We start from the raw sequence: 16,873 nt of genomic DNA, 5'->3' as shown, positions 1-16,873 counted from the left end.
GGGGAAAAGGAACAATATAGATATAAAACAACCAGAAGGCAAAAGATAAGATGGCAGTAGTAAGTCATTACATATCAATAATCACTCTAAATGTAAACGTAAATGGATTGAACTCACCAATACAAAGGCACAGAGTGGCTGGATGAATTAAAAAAACAAGACCCGACTCAGTCTCCCAAGGCAATAGAAGGCAAGGCAATAGAAATAGCAAAAATACACAAATGGGACCTATTCAAACTTATAAGCTTTTGCACAGCAAAGGAAACCATAAGCAAAACAAAAAGACAACCTACGGACTGGGAGAAAATATTTGCAAATGATGTGACCGACAAGGGCTTAATTTCCAAAATATACAAACAGCTTGTACAACTCAATAACAAAGAAACAATAACCCAATTGAAAAATGGGCAGAAGACCTAAATAGACATTTCTCCAAAGAGGACATACAGATGGCCAAGAGGCACATGAAAAGATGCTCAACATCGCTAATTATTAGAGAAATGCAAATCAAAAGTACAATGAGGTACCACCTCACACTGGTCAGAATGGCCATCATCAAAAAGTCTACAAATAATAAATGTTGGAGAGGGTGTGGAGAAAAAGGAACCTTCCTTCTGTTGGTGGGAATGTAAATTGGTGCAGCCACTATGGAAGACAATATGGAAGTTCCTCAAAAAACTAGAGTTGCCATATGATCCAGCAATCCCACTCCTGGGCATATAATGGGACAAAATTATAATCAAAAAGATACATGCACCCCCTATGTTCATAGCAGCACTATCCATAATATCCAAGACATGGAAACAACATAAATGTCCACTGACAGATGACTGGATAAAGAAGATGTGGTACATACATACAATGAAATACTACTCAGTCATAAAAAAAGAATGAAATAATACCATTTTCAGCAACATGGATGGACCTAGAGATTATCATACTAACTGAAGTAAGACAGAAAGAGAAAGACAAATACCATGTGATATCGTTCATATGTGGAATCCAAAATATGACACAAATGAACTTATCTACGAAACAGAAACAGACTTGTGGTTGCCAAGGGGTATGGGGTTGGGGGAGGGATGGATTGGGAGTTTGGGATTAGCAGATGCAAACTATTACATATGGAATGGATAAACAACAAGGTCCTACTGTATAGCACAGGGAACTATATTCAATATCCTGAGATAAACCATGATGGAAAAGAATATGAAAAAGAATGTATATGTATGTATAACTGAATCACTTTGCTGTACAGCAGAAATTAACACAAACTGTAGACCAGTTATACTTCAATAAAATAAATTTTTGAAAAAAGACCCAACTATATGCTGCCTTTCAGAGACACATTTCCGCTCTAAAGACAAACATAAGCTCAAAGTCAAGGAATGGAAAAAGATATTTCAGGTAAGTGGAAACCAAAAGAAAGGGGAGGCACCCATACTTATATCAGACAAAATAGGCTTCAAGCCAAAAACAGCAAGAAAGAAGAGACAAATAAATTCATTATATAATAATAAATGAGGTCAATACACCAAGAAGATTTAATAATCATAAATATATTTGCCCCCAACGTCAGAGCACCTAAATATATTAAGCAAATACAGTTGACTCTTAAATATATTAGGCAAAAATAGTTGACCCTTGAACAACAGGTTCAAGCTGCAGAGATTCACTTATATGCGGATATTTTTCAATAAATACATACTGCACTACAACATAATCTGTGATTGACTGAATCCATGGATGTGGAGCCACGTAAATAAAGGGCCAACTGTAAGGTTATATGTGGACCTTAACTGTGCAGATGGTTGGGGCCCTAACCTCCATGTTGTTCAAACGTCAACTATATTAACAGATCTCAAGGGAGAAACAGACAACAATACAATAATAGTAGGGGACTTCAGTGTCCCACTGTGAGTGACAGATAAATACTCCACACAGAAAATTAACAAGCAAACATTGGAATTGAGGCATACTTTAAACCAAATGGACTAAACAGACATATACAGAACATTCCATCCAATAGCAACAGAATATACATTCTTCTCAAATGCACATAGAACATTTTCTAGGATAGATCATATGATAGGATACAAAATAAATCTTAGCAAATATAAGACGATTGAAATCATACTATCTTTTCTGACCACAGTGGTATGAAACTAGAAATCTACAACAAGAAGAAAGCTGTAAAACATAAAAACATGTGGAAACTAAACACATTTCTGAACAACCGACAGATCAAAGAAGAAATCAAAAGGGAAATTAAAAATTATCTCAAAACAAATGAAAATGGAAACACAACATATCAAAACTTATGGAATGCAGCAGAAACAGTTCTGAGAGGAAAGTTTATATAAATTAATGCATATATTAAGAAATTAGACCTCAAACACTCTAATTTTACACCTCAAGGAACTAGAAAAAGAAGAACAATTTAAGCCCAAAGTTAGCAGAAGGAAGGAAATAATAAAGATCAGAGTGGAAATAAATGAAATAGAGATCAGAAAAACAATAGAGAAGATCAATGAAACCAAGAGCTGGGTTTTTTGAAACGATAAACATAATTGACAAACCTTTAACTAGACTAAGAAAAAAGACAGGACTCAAGATTAGAAATGAAAGAGGAGACATTACAACTGATACTACAGAAATAAACAGGATAAGAAGCTATGAACAATTATATGCCAACAAATTAGATAACCTAAAGAAATGGGTAAATTTCTAGAAACAGACAACCTACCAAGACTGAATCAGCAAGAAATAGAAAATCTGAAAAGACCAATAATGAGGAAAGAGATTGAATCAGTAATCAAAAGCCTCCCAACACAGAAAACCCTAGAACCAGACAGCTTCACTGGTGAATTTTCTAACAATTAAAGAAGAATTAATACCAGTCCTTCTCAAATGCTTAAAAAAATTGAAGAGGAGGCAACACTACCAAACTCATTCTGCAAAGCCAACATTACCCTGATACCAAAACCAGATAAGGATACTATAAAAAAAGATAACTTTTTACCAATATCCCTGATGAATATAGATGCAAAGATTCTGAAAATATTAGCAAACTAAATTCAAGAACACATTAAAACAACTGTACACTACAACCGAGTGGGATTTATCCCTGTAATGCAAAATTGGTTCAACATACACACATTTTTAAATGTAATATATCACATTAATAGAATAAAATATAGGAGGAACCAAGATGGCAGAGTAGAAGGACATGCTCTCACTCCCTCTTGTGAGAACACCAGAATCACAACTAGCTGCTGGACAGTCATCGACAGGAAGACACTGGAACTCACCAAAAAAGATACCCCACATCCAAAGACAAAGGAGAAGCCACAGTGAGACGGTAGGAGGGGTGCAATCACAGTAAAATCAAATCCCATAACTGGTGGGTGGGTGACTCACAGACTGGAGAACACTTATACCACAGAAGTCCACCCACTGGAGTGAAGGTTCTGAGCCCCACGTCAGGCTTCCCAACCTGGGGGTCCAGCAACGGGAGGAGGAATTCATAGAGAATCAGACTTTGAAGCCTGTGGGAATTGATTGCAGGACTTCGACAGGCCTGGGGAAAACAGAGACTCCACTCTTGGAGGGCACACATAAAGTAGTGTGCACATTGGGACCCAGCGAAGGAGCAGTGACCCCAGGGGAGACGGAACCAGACCTACCTGCTAGTGTTGGAGGGTCTCCTGCAGAGGTGGGAGGGGGCTGTGGCTCACCGTGGGGACAAGTACACTGGCAGCAGAAGTTCTGGGAAGTACTCCTTGGCATAAGCCCTCCCACAGTCTGTCATTAGCCCCACCAAAGAGCCCAGGTAGGCTCCAGTGCTGGGTCCCCTCAGGCCAAACAACCAACAGGGAGGGAACCCAGCCCCACCCATCAAGACTCAAGTGGATTAAAGTTTTACTGAGCTCTGCCCACCAGAGCAACAGTCAGCTCTACCCACCACCAGTCCCTCCCATCAAGCCTCTTAGATAGCCTCATCCACCAGAGGGCAGACAACAGAAGCAAGAAGAACTACAATCCTGCAGCCTGTGGAAAAAAACCACATTCACAGAAAGACAGACAAGATGAAAAGGCAGAGGGCTATGTACCAGATGAAGCAACAAGATAAAACCCCAGAAAAACAACTAAATGAAGTGGAGATAGGCAACCTTCCAGAAAAAGAATTCAGAATAATGATAGTGAAGACGATCCAGAACCTTGGAAAAAGAATGGAGGCAAAGATCGAGAAGATGCAAGAAATGATTAACAAAGACCTAGAAGAATTAACGAACAAACAAACAGAGATGAACAATACAATAACTGAAATGAAAACTACACTAGAAGGAATCAATAGCAGAATAACTGAGGCAGAAGAATGGGTAAGTGACCTGGAAGACAGAATGGTGGAATTCACTGCCGTGGAACAGAATAAATAAAAAGAATGAAAAGAAATGAAGACAGCCTAAGAGACCTCTGGGACAAAATCAAACGCACCAACATTCGCATTATAGGGGTCCCAGAAGGAGAAGAGAGAGAAAAACGACCTGAGAAAATATGTGAAGAGATTATAGTTGAAAACTTCCCTAACATGGGAAAGTAAGTGGCCACCCAAGTCCAGGAAGCACAGAGAGCCCCAGGCAGGATAAACCCAAGGAGAAACATGCTGAGACACATAGTAATCAAATTGGCAAAAATTAAAGACAAAGAAAAATTATAGGAAGCAACAAGGGAAAAACGGCAATTAACATACAAGGGAATTCCCATAAGGTTAACAGCTGACTTCTCAGCAGAAACTCTACAGGCCAGAAGGGAGTGGCATGACATATTTAAAGTGATGAAAGGGAAGAACCTACAACCAAGATTACTCTACCTGGCAAGGATCTCATTCAGATTTGATGGAGAAATCAAAAGATTTACAGACAAGCAAAAGCTAAGAGAATTCAGCACCACCAAACCAGCTCTACAACAAATGCTAAAGGAACTTCTCTAACTGGGAAACACAAGAGAAGAAAAGGACCTACAAAAACAAACCCAAAACAATTAAGAAAATGGTCATAGGAACATACATATCGATAATTTCCTTAAATGTGACTGGATTAAATGCTCCAACCAAAAGACACAGGCTTGCTGAATGGATACAAAAACAAGACCCATATATATGCTGTCTACAAGAGACCCACTTCAGACCTAGGGACACATACAGACTGAAAGTGAGGGGATGGAAAAAGATATTCCATGCAAATGGAAATCAAAAGAAAGCTGGAGTAGCAATACTCATATCACATAAAAGAGACTTTAAAATAAAGTATGTTACAAGAGACAAGGAAGGACACTACATAATGATCAAGGGATCAATCCAAGAAGAAGATATCACAATTATAAATATATATGCACTCAACATAGGAGCACTTCCATACATAAGGCAACTGCTAACAGCTATAAAAGAGGAAATTGACAGTAACACAATAATAGTGGGGGACTTTAACACCTCACTTACACCAATGGACAGATCATCCAAAATGAAAATAAATAAGGAAACAGAAGCTTTAAATGACACAACAGACCAGATAGATTTAATTGATATGTATAGGACATTCCATCTAAAAACAGCAGATTGCACTTTCTTCTCAAGTGCGCACAGAACATTCTCCAGGATAGATCACGTCTTGGGTCACAAATCAAGCCTCAGTAAATTTAAGAAAATTGAAATCATATCAAGCATCTTTTCTGACCACAATGCTATGAGATTAGAAATGAATTACAGGGAAAAAAACACAAACACATGGAGGCTAAACAATACATTACTAAATAACCAAAAGATCACTGAAGAAATCAAAGAGAAAATCAAAAAATACCTAGGGACAAATTACAATGAAAACACGATGATCCAAAACCTATGGGATGCAGTAAAAGCAGTTCTAAGAGGGAAGATTATAGCTATACAAGCCTAACTCAAGAAACAAGAAAAATCTCAAGTAAACAATCTAACCTTACACCTAAAGCAATTACAGAAAGAGGAACAAACAAAACCCAAAGTTAGCAGAAGGAAAGAAATCATAAAGATCAGAGCAGAAATAAATGAAATAGAAACAAAGAAAACAATAGCAAACATCAATAAAACTAAAAGCTGGTTCTTTGAGAAGATAAACAAAATTGATAAACCATTAGCCAGCCTCATCAAGAAAAAGAGGGTGAGGACTCAAATCAATAAAATTAGAAATGAAAAAGGAGAAATTACAACAGACACCGCAGAAGTACAAAGCATCACAAGAGACTACTACAAGCAACTCTATGCCAATAAAATGGACAACCTGGAAGAAATGGACAAATTTTTAGAAAGGTATAACCTTCCAAGACTGAACCAGGAAGAAATAGAAAATAAGAACAGACCAATCACAAGTAATGAAATTGAAACTGTGATTAAAAATCTTCCAACAAACAAAAGTCCAGTACCAGATGGCTTCACAGGTGAATTCTATCAAACATTTAGAGAAGAGCTAACACCCATCCTTCTCAAACTCTTCCAAAAAATTGCAGAGGAGGAAACACTCCCAAACTCACTCTATGAGGCCATCATCACCCTGATACCAAAACCAGACAAAGATACTACAAAAAAAGAAAATTACAGACCAATATCACTGATGAATATAGATGAAAAAATCCTCAACAAGATACTAGCAAACAGAATCCAACAACACATTAAAAGGATCATACACCGTGATCAAGTGGGATTTATCCCAGGGATGCAAGGATTCTTCAATATACACAAATCAATCAATGTGATACACCATATTAACAAACTGAAGAAGAAAAACCATATGATCACCTCAATAGACGCAGAAAAAGCTTTTGACAAAATTCAACACCCATTTATCATAAAAACTCTCCAGAAAGTGGGCATAGAGGGAACCTATCTCAACATAATAAAGGCCATATATGACAAACCCACAGCAAACATCATTCTCAATGGTGAAAAACTGAAAGCATTTCCTCTAAGATCAGGAATGAGACAAGGATGTCCACTCTCACCACTATTATTCAACATAGTTTTGGAAGTCCTAGCCACGGCAATCAGAGAAGAAAAAGAAATAAAAGGAATACAAATTGGAAAAGAAGAAGTAAAGCTGTCACTGTTTGCAGATGACATGATACTATACATAGAGAATCCTAAAAATGCCACCAGAAAACTACTAGAGCTAATCAATGAATTTGGTAAAGTTGCAGGATACAAAATTAATGCACAGAAATCTCTTGCATTCCTACACACTAATGATGAAAAATCTGAAAGAGAAATTACAGAAACACTCCCATTTACCACTGCAACAAAAAGAATAAAATACCTAGGAATAAACCTACCTAGGGAGACAAAAGACCTGTAGGCAGAAAACTATAAGACACTGATGAAAGAAATTAAAGATGATACCAACAGATGGAGAGAGATACCATGTTCTTGGATTGGAAGAATCAACATTGTGAAAATGAGTATACTACCCAAAGCAATATACAGATTCAATGCAATCACTATCAAATTACCTATGGTATTTTTTATGGAATTAGAACAAATCATCTTAAAATTTGTATGGAGACACAAAAGACCCCGAATAGCCAAAGCAGTCTTGAGGGACAAAAACGGAGCTGGAGGAATCAGACTCCCTGACTTCAGACTATACTACAAAGCTACAGTAATCAAGACAATATGGTGCTGGCACAAAAACAGAAATGTAGATCAATGGAACAAGATAGAAAGCCCAGAGATGAACCCACTCACCTATGGTCAACTAATCTATGACAAAGGAGGCAAGGATATATAATGGAGAAAAGACAGTCTCTTCAATAAGTGGTGCTGGGAAAACTGGACAGCTACATGTAAAAGAATGAAATTAGAACACTCCCTAACACCATACACAAAAATAAACTCCAAATGGATTAAAGACCTAAATGTAAGACCGGACACTATAAAACTCTTAGAGGAAAACATAGGAAAAACACCCTTTGACATAAATCACAGCAAGATCTTTTTTGACCTACCTCCTAGAGTAATGGAAATAAAAACAAAAATAAACAAATGGGACCTAATTAAACTCAAAAGCTTTTGCACAGCAAAGGAAATCATAAACAAGACGAAAAGACAACCCTCAGAATGGGAGAAAGTATTTGCAAATGAATCAACGGACAAAGGATTAATCTCCAAAATATATAAACAGCTCATGCAGCTCAATATTAAAGAAACAAACAACCCAATCCAAAAATGGGCAGAAGACCTAAATAGACATTTCTCCAAAGAAGACATACAGATGGCCAAGAAGCACATGAAAAGCTGCTCAACATCACTAATTATTAGAGAAATGCAAATCAAAACTACAATGAGGTGTCACCTCACACCAGTTAGAATGGGCATCATCAGAAAATCTACAAACACCAGATGCTGGAGAGGGTGTGGAGAAAAGGGAACCCTCTTGCACTGTTGGTGGGAATGTAAATTGATACAGCCACTATGGAGAACAGTATGGAGGTTCCTTAAAAAACTAAAAATAGAATTACCATATGATCCAGCAATCCCACTACTGGGCATATACTCAGAGAAAACCATAAATCAAAAAGACACATGCACCCCAATGTTCATTGCAGCGCTATTTACAATAGCCAGGTCATGGAAGCAACCTAAATGCCCATCGACAGACAAATGGATAAAGAAGGGGTGGTACATATATACAATGGAATATTACTCAGCCAGAAAAAGGAACGAAATTGAGTCATTTGTTGAGACGTGGATGGATCTAGAGACTGTCATACAGAGTGAAGTAAGTCAGAAAGAGAAAAACAAATATATTAATGCATGTATGTGGAACCTAGAAAAATGGTACAGATGAACCGGTTTGCAGGGCAGAAGTTGAGACACAGATGTAGAGAACAAACGTATGCACACCAAGGGGGGAAAACCGCGGTGGGGTGGGGATGGTGGTGTGCTGAATTGGGCGATTGGGATTGACATGTATACACTGATGTGTATAAAATTGATGACTAATAAGAACCTGCAGTATAAAAAAACAAACGAACAAACAAAAGAAAAACAACTAGTACTAAACTTTCTTTGGGTTATTTGTACGGAAATATGTTAATATAAATGTTTCAGACATTACATGAAATTTCTAAAAATCTTATATGTTCTGGTGTAATGTTATAAGTCATAAGTCTAGTGACTTTAAAATGTATATCTCAGAAATAACTAAATTTCCTTGTCAATTGCATTATTATGAACTTTCATCAAATCTTTAACCATGGTCATTTTTAAGTCTTTTGTCATTTACAGACAGTTCTGGGTGTACTCTGATGGTTTTGCAAAAATGTTCCTATAAAAGGGTTTCATCTTCAAGGAATTCATGGAAAAGGGCAATTTGGCATATTTATAAAAAATCCTAGATGTATGCATTATCATATATCTGTCTTCCTGTGCTAGGTATTATGCTAGGTAGTAGAAGAGTGATGGATGGTAAGCGAGATATTATTCCTGCCTTCCTGGGAGGAAAGACAATAAATAAGCAATCACAATAATGTGATCATTTCATGAAGACTATAAAATAGATTTTCCTGTTTTTGCAATAATGATATCTGTGTATGTGTGCATGTAGAATATTAAATACACTAAAAGAATATATACCAGAAAAAAAAATCCTCTAATGCTAAAAGCAGATAATTGACAACTCCACTTCAGACTCTTCTAGGAAATGACACATTTTGTCTTATTTTTTTTTTCCCCAAAACTATGGTTCAGAGTTGAAGCCCTGAGTAGGTCCAAAGCTGTTTTGATAAACACCATCTTATTCTTCCTTGGGGACATCTTGTCCCTCCCCCCATTAAAATTTTAAGTGGTTTTGGAATTAAGTGGACTTGAGTTCCAGGACAGGCTTTGATTCTAATTATTAAAAAGAACTTGTGGGCTTCCCTGGTGGCGCAGTGGTTGAGAATCTGCCTGCCAATGCAGGGGACACGGGTTCGAGCCCTAGTCTGGGAAGATCCCACATGCCACGGAGCAGCTAGGCCCGTGAGCCACAACTACTGAGCCTGTGCGTCTGGAGCCTGTGCTCCGCAACAAGAGAGGCTGCGATAGCGAGAGGCCCGCGCACTGCAATGAAGAGTGGCCCCCGCTCTCCGCAAATGGAGAAAGCCCTCGCACAGAAACGAAGACCCAACACAGCCAAAAATAAATAAATAATTAAAAAAAAAAAAGAACTTGTGCTACCAAAAAAAAAAAGAATAAAATATAAAAATTATGATTATCTCAATAAATGCAGAAAAGCATTTGCAAAATTCAACATCCTTTCATGATAAAAACCTTGACAGATTGGGCATAGAACAAACATACTTTAACATAGTAGAGGCCACGCACAACAAACTCACAGTTAACATTATACTCAATGGAGAAAATTGAAAAAATTTCCTCTAACATCAATAACAAGACAAGAATGCCCACTCCCACCACTCTTATTCAATATAGTACTTGAAGTCCTAGCTAGAGTAATTAAGTAAGACAAAGAAATCCAAATTTCTTTGGATTTCTAAGTAAGACAAAGTCATCCAAATCAGAAAGGAAGAAGTAAAATTATCACTATTTGCAGATGATATGACTTTACATACAAAAATCCCAAAGACTCAATCAAAGAACTGTTGGAACTAATCAACAAATTTCATAAAATTGCAGGATATAAAATCAACATACAGAAATCAGCTGCATTTCTGTATACCAACAATTGAGTATCTGACAAAGAAATTACCCCATAAACAATAGCATCAAAAACAATAAAATACCTAGGAATAAATTTAACCAAGGAAGTGAAAGATCTGTACAACAAAAACTACAAGACTTTGCTGAAAGAAATTGAAGAAGACACAAATGGAAAAACATCTTATGTTCATGGATTGGAAGAATATTGTAAAATGTCCATATTACCCAAACTGATCTATAGATTCAACACAATCTCTATCAAAATATCAAGGGCATTCACCACAGAAATAGAAAAAACAATCCTAAAATTTGTATGGAACCACAAAAGACTCCAAATATCCAAAGAAATCCTAAGGAGAAAAAACAAATCCAAAAGTATCACACTTACTGACTTCAAACTATACTACGAAGCTAGAGTAATATAAAAACAGTATGATACTGGCATAAAATTAGACATATAGACCATTAGAACAGAATACAGAGTCCAGAATTAAACCCTCCGCATATGTGGTCAACTACCTGTTGACAGGAGAGCCAAGAATACCCAATGAGGAAAGGATAGTCTCTTCAACAAATAGTGTTGAAAAAACTGGATAAACACATGTAGAACAATGAAATTGAACCCCTATCTTACACCACTCGCAAAAAGAACTCTAAGTGGATCAAAGACTTAAACATAAGACCTGATACTATACAGGTAAAGAGCCATAAAATTAAGACAAAATAAGCTCTATGATGATAAGCAGAGTTGTGGGAGCTACAGAGGAAGCAGTAGTTAATTAAATGTGCCCAGAAGAGGGCACATTTGAGCTCACACTTGGAGAAAGAATAGAATTTCACCAGAGTATGAACAGAAACACTAAGTACATGACACGACCCCATAAAACTAGAATTGTAGTGTGGGTGGGTAGAGGATTGTTTGGGACACCTGTCTGGGTCATGGGGCATGTTTGGACATGAGGCTTAGAAGACCCTTGAATGGCACGCAAAAAGTTTGGGATTTAGTCTACAGGCAACAAGAACTGACTGAAACATTGAGTAGGAAGGTGATGAGGGATGGGCTTTAACCAACATTAATAGTAGAGCAATGGGGGAAGGAGGAGAAAGCCTGAGGCAGAGAAGCCAGTTAGAAAATCAGAGTTTGATTTGGGGACAGTGGAGAGGAGGGACAGATGAGAGACATTTTTGAAGGGTAATTAATTTTGGGGACTTGGAGGCTATTAGTTCTCAAGGCTGAGCTAGCTAAAAGCTGGTTTTTATGTAAGACAACTCTGAGGGGAGGTGGGGAAGAGGGACATGAAAGGTGGAGCAGGTTTAAGGATGAGATTGAGAGATTGGTTTGGAAAGTGCTGCTTCTGTAGCATAGCAGCAGACAACTGGTCAGGGTTAGAGAGAGAGAGAATTGGGAAACCTCATCAGACAGATAATAAAGTCATGAGAGCGGATGGACTCACCCAAGGAAAGAGGGAAGTCAGGAGAAAAGTGGAACCAAGGGAAAAACTGAAGGGAATGCCTGTGTCTATTGGTGGGTGAAGTGCCAACCAGCATAGTCACTGAGTATGAATGTAACCAAAGATGGGGGATACCCTGGAGGTGGCAGTATCACAGAAATGAGGTAAATGGACTCTTCAGGACTCTGGGACCATATCACCCATGTTAGAATTGCTTCTTAGTGATGTGTCTTGGGCAAATTACTTGACTTCTTTGGGCCTCAGTTTCCTCAGCTGTAAAATAAGGTTAATAATAGTATCCACATAATAGAGTGGTTGTGAAAACTGAGTTACAATAGGTGAAGTAATTAGAACAGTGCCTGTTACATAGAAAATGGTGTATGTGTTAGTCATTGTTTTGTTGTTACTTTCTAAAATAAGGTTTTAAAAGTAAAAACAGTAGAAAATATGCCGTCATTCATTCAGCCAAGTGCTTTTAAAATTTTTTTCAATTATGCCATCTGGTTGTTTTGCATGAGGCACTGCCTTTTTAAAAACTTTTTATTTTGCAAAGTTGCAAACATAGTACAGAGTTCCTAAATACTCTTCACCTTGTTTATCGTAAGGTTAACATCTTACATATATATTGAAGCCAGAAAATTAACATTAATACAGTACTGTTAACTAATTACCTTATTTGAATAATGCCTGTTTTCCACTGTCTTTTTTTCTTGTCCATGACCCATTCCAGCATCCAACACTGCATTTAGTTGTATCCCCTTTGTTCCCTCCAGTCTATGACAGTTCTGTCTTTTTCATGATCTTAACATATTTTAAGACTACTAGTTTTGTAGAAGGTCCTTCCATTTGGGTTTATCTAATGGTTTCTCATGATTAGGTTGAGGTTATGCATTTTTGGCAAAAATTCCACAGAAAGGATATTGTAGCCTCCTCAGTACACCATCTTGGGGGTATGATGTCAATATGTCTTATTACTGGTGATATTAACTTGGATGACTCAGTTACGGTGATGTCTATCAGGTTTCTCCATAGTAAAGATACTATTTTTTCCTTTGTAATTACTATCATGTAGGGAGATACTTTGAGAATATACAAATCATTTTTTCAATATAATTTCCCCTACTAATTTCAGCATTCTTTGATGGCTCTTGCCTGTAACAATTACTACTGTGGTGTCTGACTAATGGTGATTTTCTATTTTTAGTCATTCCTTCTACATTTATTAATTAGAATTCTGTCATAAGAAAGAGCTGTCCCTTTCCCCCCATTTATTTATTTCAGTATATATTTATACCTGTATTTATTTCAGTATGGACTTGGATACTTAGTCTTTGGGTTATAATCCAATACTATCCTTATTTATTTTGTTGTGCAGATTTTTCCAGCTTTGGCCATTGGGACCTCATTCAAGTTTGTTCTTTGTCCTATTGATGTGTCCCCATCATTTCTCAAGCACTTCCTAACTTTCTGGCATCACAAGATATTCCAGACTAATCTTGTCTTTTCCCTGCCATAGCTCTGGAATCAAACATTTCTCTAAGGAGCCCTGGTTCCTTTTATTAGAGAATGGTATTTAGAAAACAAGCTCTGGACTCTGGGTATGATCATTGCTCCTAGGATGCCACTGCTTCCAGGCTCAGGGAGGGGTACCTCTTTTTCAAGTGTCCTGGCCGTCTTTCTAGAAGAGATGTTCCCTGTGCTTTGGGGAAAAATATGGGTTAAAACAATGACACATTCAGATTATTATCCTTTTGAAAATAGTACTGGAAAACCAATACTCTGTTCTTTTTCCTTTTTCCTTCCCTAGTTCTCCAGTTTGGATTTACAACTATCTTTGTGGCAGCTTTTCCCCTAGCACCACTTCTGGCCTTACTGAATAATATAATTGAAATTCGACTTGACGCTTATAAATTTGTCACACAGTGGAGGCGACCTTTAGCTTCAAGGGCCAAAGACATAGGTAAGTTGGATTTGAAGTGTTTTTAAAAGATATTAACCACCTGGTAGATAAAATAAAACAGCTACCAGCTTTAGATTTTTACATATGGTTTCCATGTAAGATGACTCAACTAACTCTTGCAAAAGAATAATTGTTAGCTTTAAATAATATTAGATAACAAGTACAGCTACCTATTTGGAAATTTATAATTTCCAGTGCTAGAGAATTTGTGCTTAAATAGATTCTCAGTTTGGTTGTTTCTATCCTAAGACTTTGGAATCTAAAAATTTGATTTATTACCACCTATTTCCTTTTTAAAGTAGATCTCCCATTTGCTTAACTTTGTTTTGCTCTTTCCTAAATATTTGCCGGAGTCATAGGAAGCATGGTCCAGTTTTTCTAGAGGCAGAGATGGCCTTTGGTTTTTGACTAGAGATGCTGAGTTGAATCAGGTGCAGCCCCTCAAAAGCTGGCAGAGATCAGAAACTGTCTTTTATCCATTTCTGCATCCAGTGCTTAGGATAGGGCAGGCAGGTGCTCAGCCAGTGTGTGCAAAAGAGAATTCGGTGTGCATATGCTTAACTCAGTGGTCTTGGAACGTCCCAATGAAACAAACACACTCAATGAGCACCTACTCTGGGCCAGTGCATCAGGAACTTGGTCCATAAAGATGAACTGGAGAGACCCTATAGGTACCCCCAAGGAGCTCCCAGTCTGGTGGCATCTTGACATTGCATGTGCCAATCTGATCAGATAGTGTTTGGTGCCTTATCATTGACCAGAATTCTCTACTTATATCTGAACCCGATTGAGTTTTAAGTCATGAGCATGGGCACTTCCATGCAAACTCCTTCAATGCCAAGGTTTTTGAAGGTACAAATCCTTCCTCCTGGTTGCAAGAATCAGTATTTGGGATGGTGGAAGGACCCGTGCAAAGGACTATTGAAAATGAATTACCCCAGTTGTTTTCATAGTTATCACCTCTGCTGTTGTGTCTGGAATTAATTCAACACTTCTCTTTGAATAGGAATTTGGTATGGAATTCTTGAAGGCATTGGAATTCTCTCTGTTATTACAAACGCATTTGTCATAGCGATCACATCTGACTTTATCCCTCGCTTGGTGTACGCTTATAAGTATGGACCTTGTGCAGGCCAAGGAGAAGCTGGGCAAAAGTAAGTGTGCCATAAAGCCATCATGAAATCCCCATTTCCTAGCCATTGTGTGCTGTTGGACACTCAGACAGAAGCCTCTGCATTGGAGTACATTGGACACAAGCCCAGGACAGAAGGCCTGTAGTGGGGAGGTGGAAATGTGATACAATAACACTTTTGGCCAAAGAAAACACATTCTGATCTATTGAAGGGTTGGAAGTCATACAAGCCATACAAGTTTTAGGTGGAATCCAATGTGAGAAAAGCAATTAATCATTTTCCCCCCTCCTGCCCACCATGAATTCAGAAGTGTGTGGTATGCTAATGTGTGTAGCAAAAAAAGTGTTCCATGATGTATAGTTATGACATTTTTATGAGTTTATAAAAGTATAGTTATAATTTGATTCCTCTTGTGTCATGTGTAGACTCTGCAAATTTTACATGGGAAATGTGCAATCATGTGCCAAGTACTCACAAGGTGTTCCATAAATATTTGTGGAATAAGTAACTGAATGATTCTTTCCTGGCCATGGACTTGACCAGTGTCTATATTACCACAGGCAAGTTGGGTGAACTTAACTCGCTGAGGGCTCAGTACTATGGCATCACCTCAATGGTTCCCAAAGCCAGGGCTCTGTATTTCTGGTCAGCTAAAGCCTTGGCAAAACTATAACATGTCCCCTAGCTTTCATTTCTACACCCTTGGAAAAAAAGATTAAAAGTCCCAACATACTTTAATGGGAAAAAATAAAACAACCCTGTTTGGCTAATGTCAAAATAATATACTTAACTGTGGGATTTAAATGTCTGTAGGTCAGAGTGGAATGTGTGTTGGGATCATAGGGTCCTTTTGGTGCCCCAGAAGTCATCTCACTTAGGCTCATGCATATTCCTACAAGCAGCCCTGCCTCTTAGTTTACTAGTCTGAGCCAAACTAATTCATCCTCTATAGCCAGTGTAGTTCCATCAGCCCCCAAGGGGTACAGTGCCACCAAATCAAGTCAGCTAAATTTATACACACCTGACCTAGGTCCAATTTCATTATTCATCCTACATAAATGCTCTAAGGCATAGATAACTGAATGAGATAAAGCTCACAATCCAGCTATTTGAGGAAGTTTCTATAAAGTTCTTCACTAACCACGTGGCCATTAAATGTGAATTATCTAGCCACTTTAAGTGAGCATACCATCCCATTTTAAGAGAGATTTAAAGACTTACATTGTACTATGCATGCATTTCTTTCTACCTGTAACTGTTGTGAACATTCTCTGCTTGACTCAGCCTAGAAGAGCTTACCTTTGTTCAAACCACTTTCATGTATGTTTTGCATTTGATTCTCAAAACAACGCGGGTAGCGGGATATGCATTATTAGCCTCGCTTTGAAGAGCAGAAAGAGATTGAGAGAGGTTAGATCCATAATCACAAGGCAGAGTAACTGATGGAGCCCACACGAAGGTAAAGCCTAGACTCAGACAGTGCCCTTCATCCTGAACCTCACAGCCCTCGGGGCCCTTGCCAACAAGTGCTTATCCAACTCATCTAACAGTCAACTCCCCGGGGTTTCAATCTTGATGGTTATTTCCATTCTTCCGCTACTTC

At 37.9% G+C, this 16,873-nt stretch overlaps 1 protein-coding gene across 7 annotated transcripts in view; it reads left to right on the top strand.

Annotated features, from left to right (window-relative positions):
* The window catches only part of ANO4 (anoctamin 4), a 458,290-nt gene that overhangs the window by 413,434 nt on the left and 27,983 nt on the right, over nucleotides 1-16,873 (top strand). For all 7 annotated transcript variants that reach the window (XM_082419367.1, XM_082419366.1, XM_082419364.1 and 4 more), the window contains 2 exons: nucleotides 13,985-14,137; nucleotides 15,144-15,291. In XM_082419367.1, the coding sequence (XP_082275493.1) occupies nucleotides 13,985-14,137; nucleotides 15,144-15,291 (301 nt within the window). The remainder of the gene's footprint in view (nucleotides 1-13,984; nucleotides 14,138-15,143; nucleotides 15,292-16,873) is intronic.

The sequence above is a fragment of the Balaenoptera physalus genome (assembly GCF_965194825.1).
Source record: "Balaenoptera physalus genome assembly, chromosome: 13".
In the NCBI taxonomy this organism is placed as follows: domain Eukaryota; kingdom Metazoa; phylum Chordata; class Mammalia; order Artiodactyla; family Balaenopteridae; genus Balaenoptera; species Balaenoptera physalus.
The sequence above is the reverse complement of the archived record's forward strand: the minus strand, read 5'-3'. Positions and strand labels throughout refer to the sequence as shown.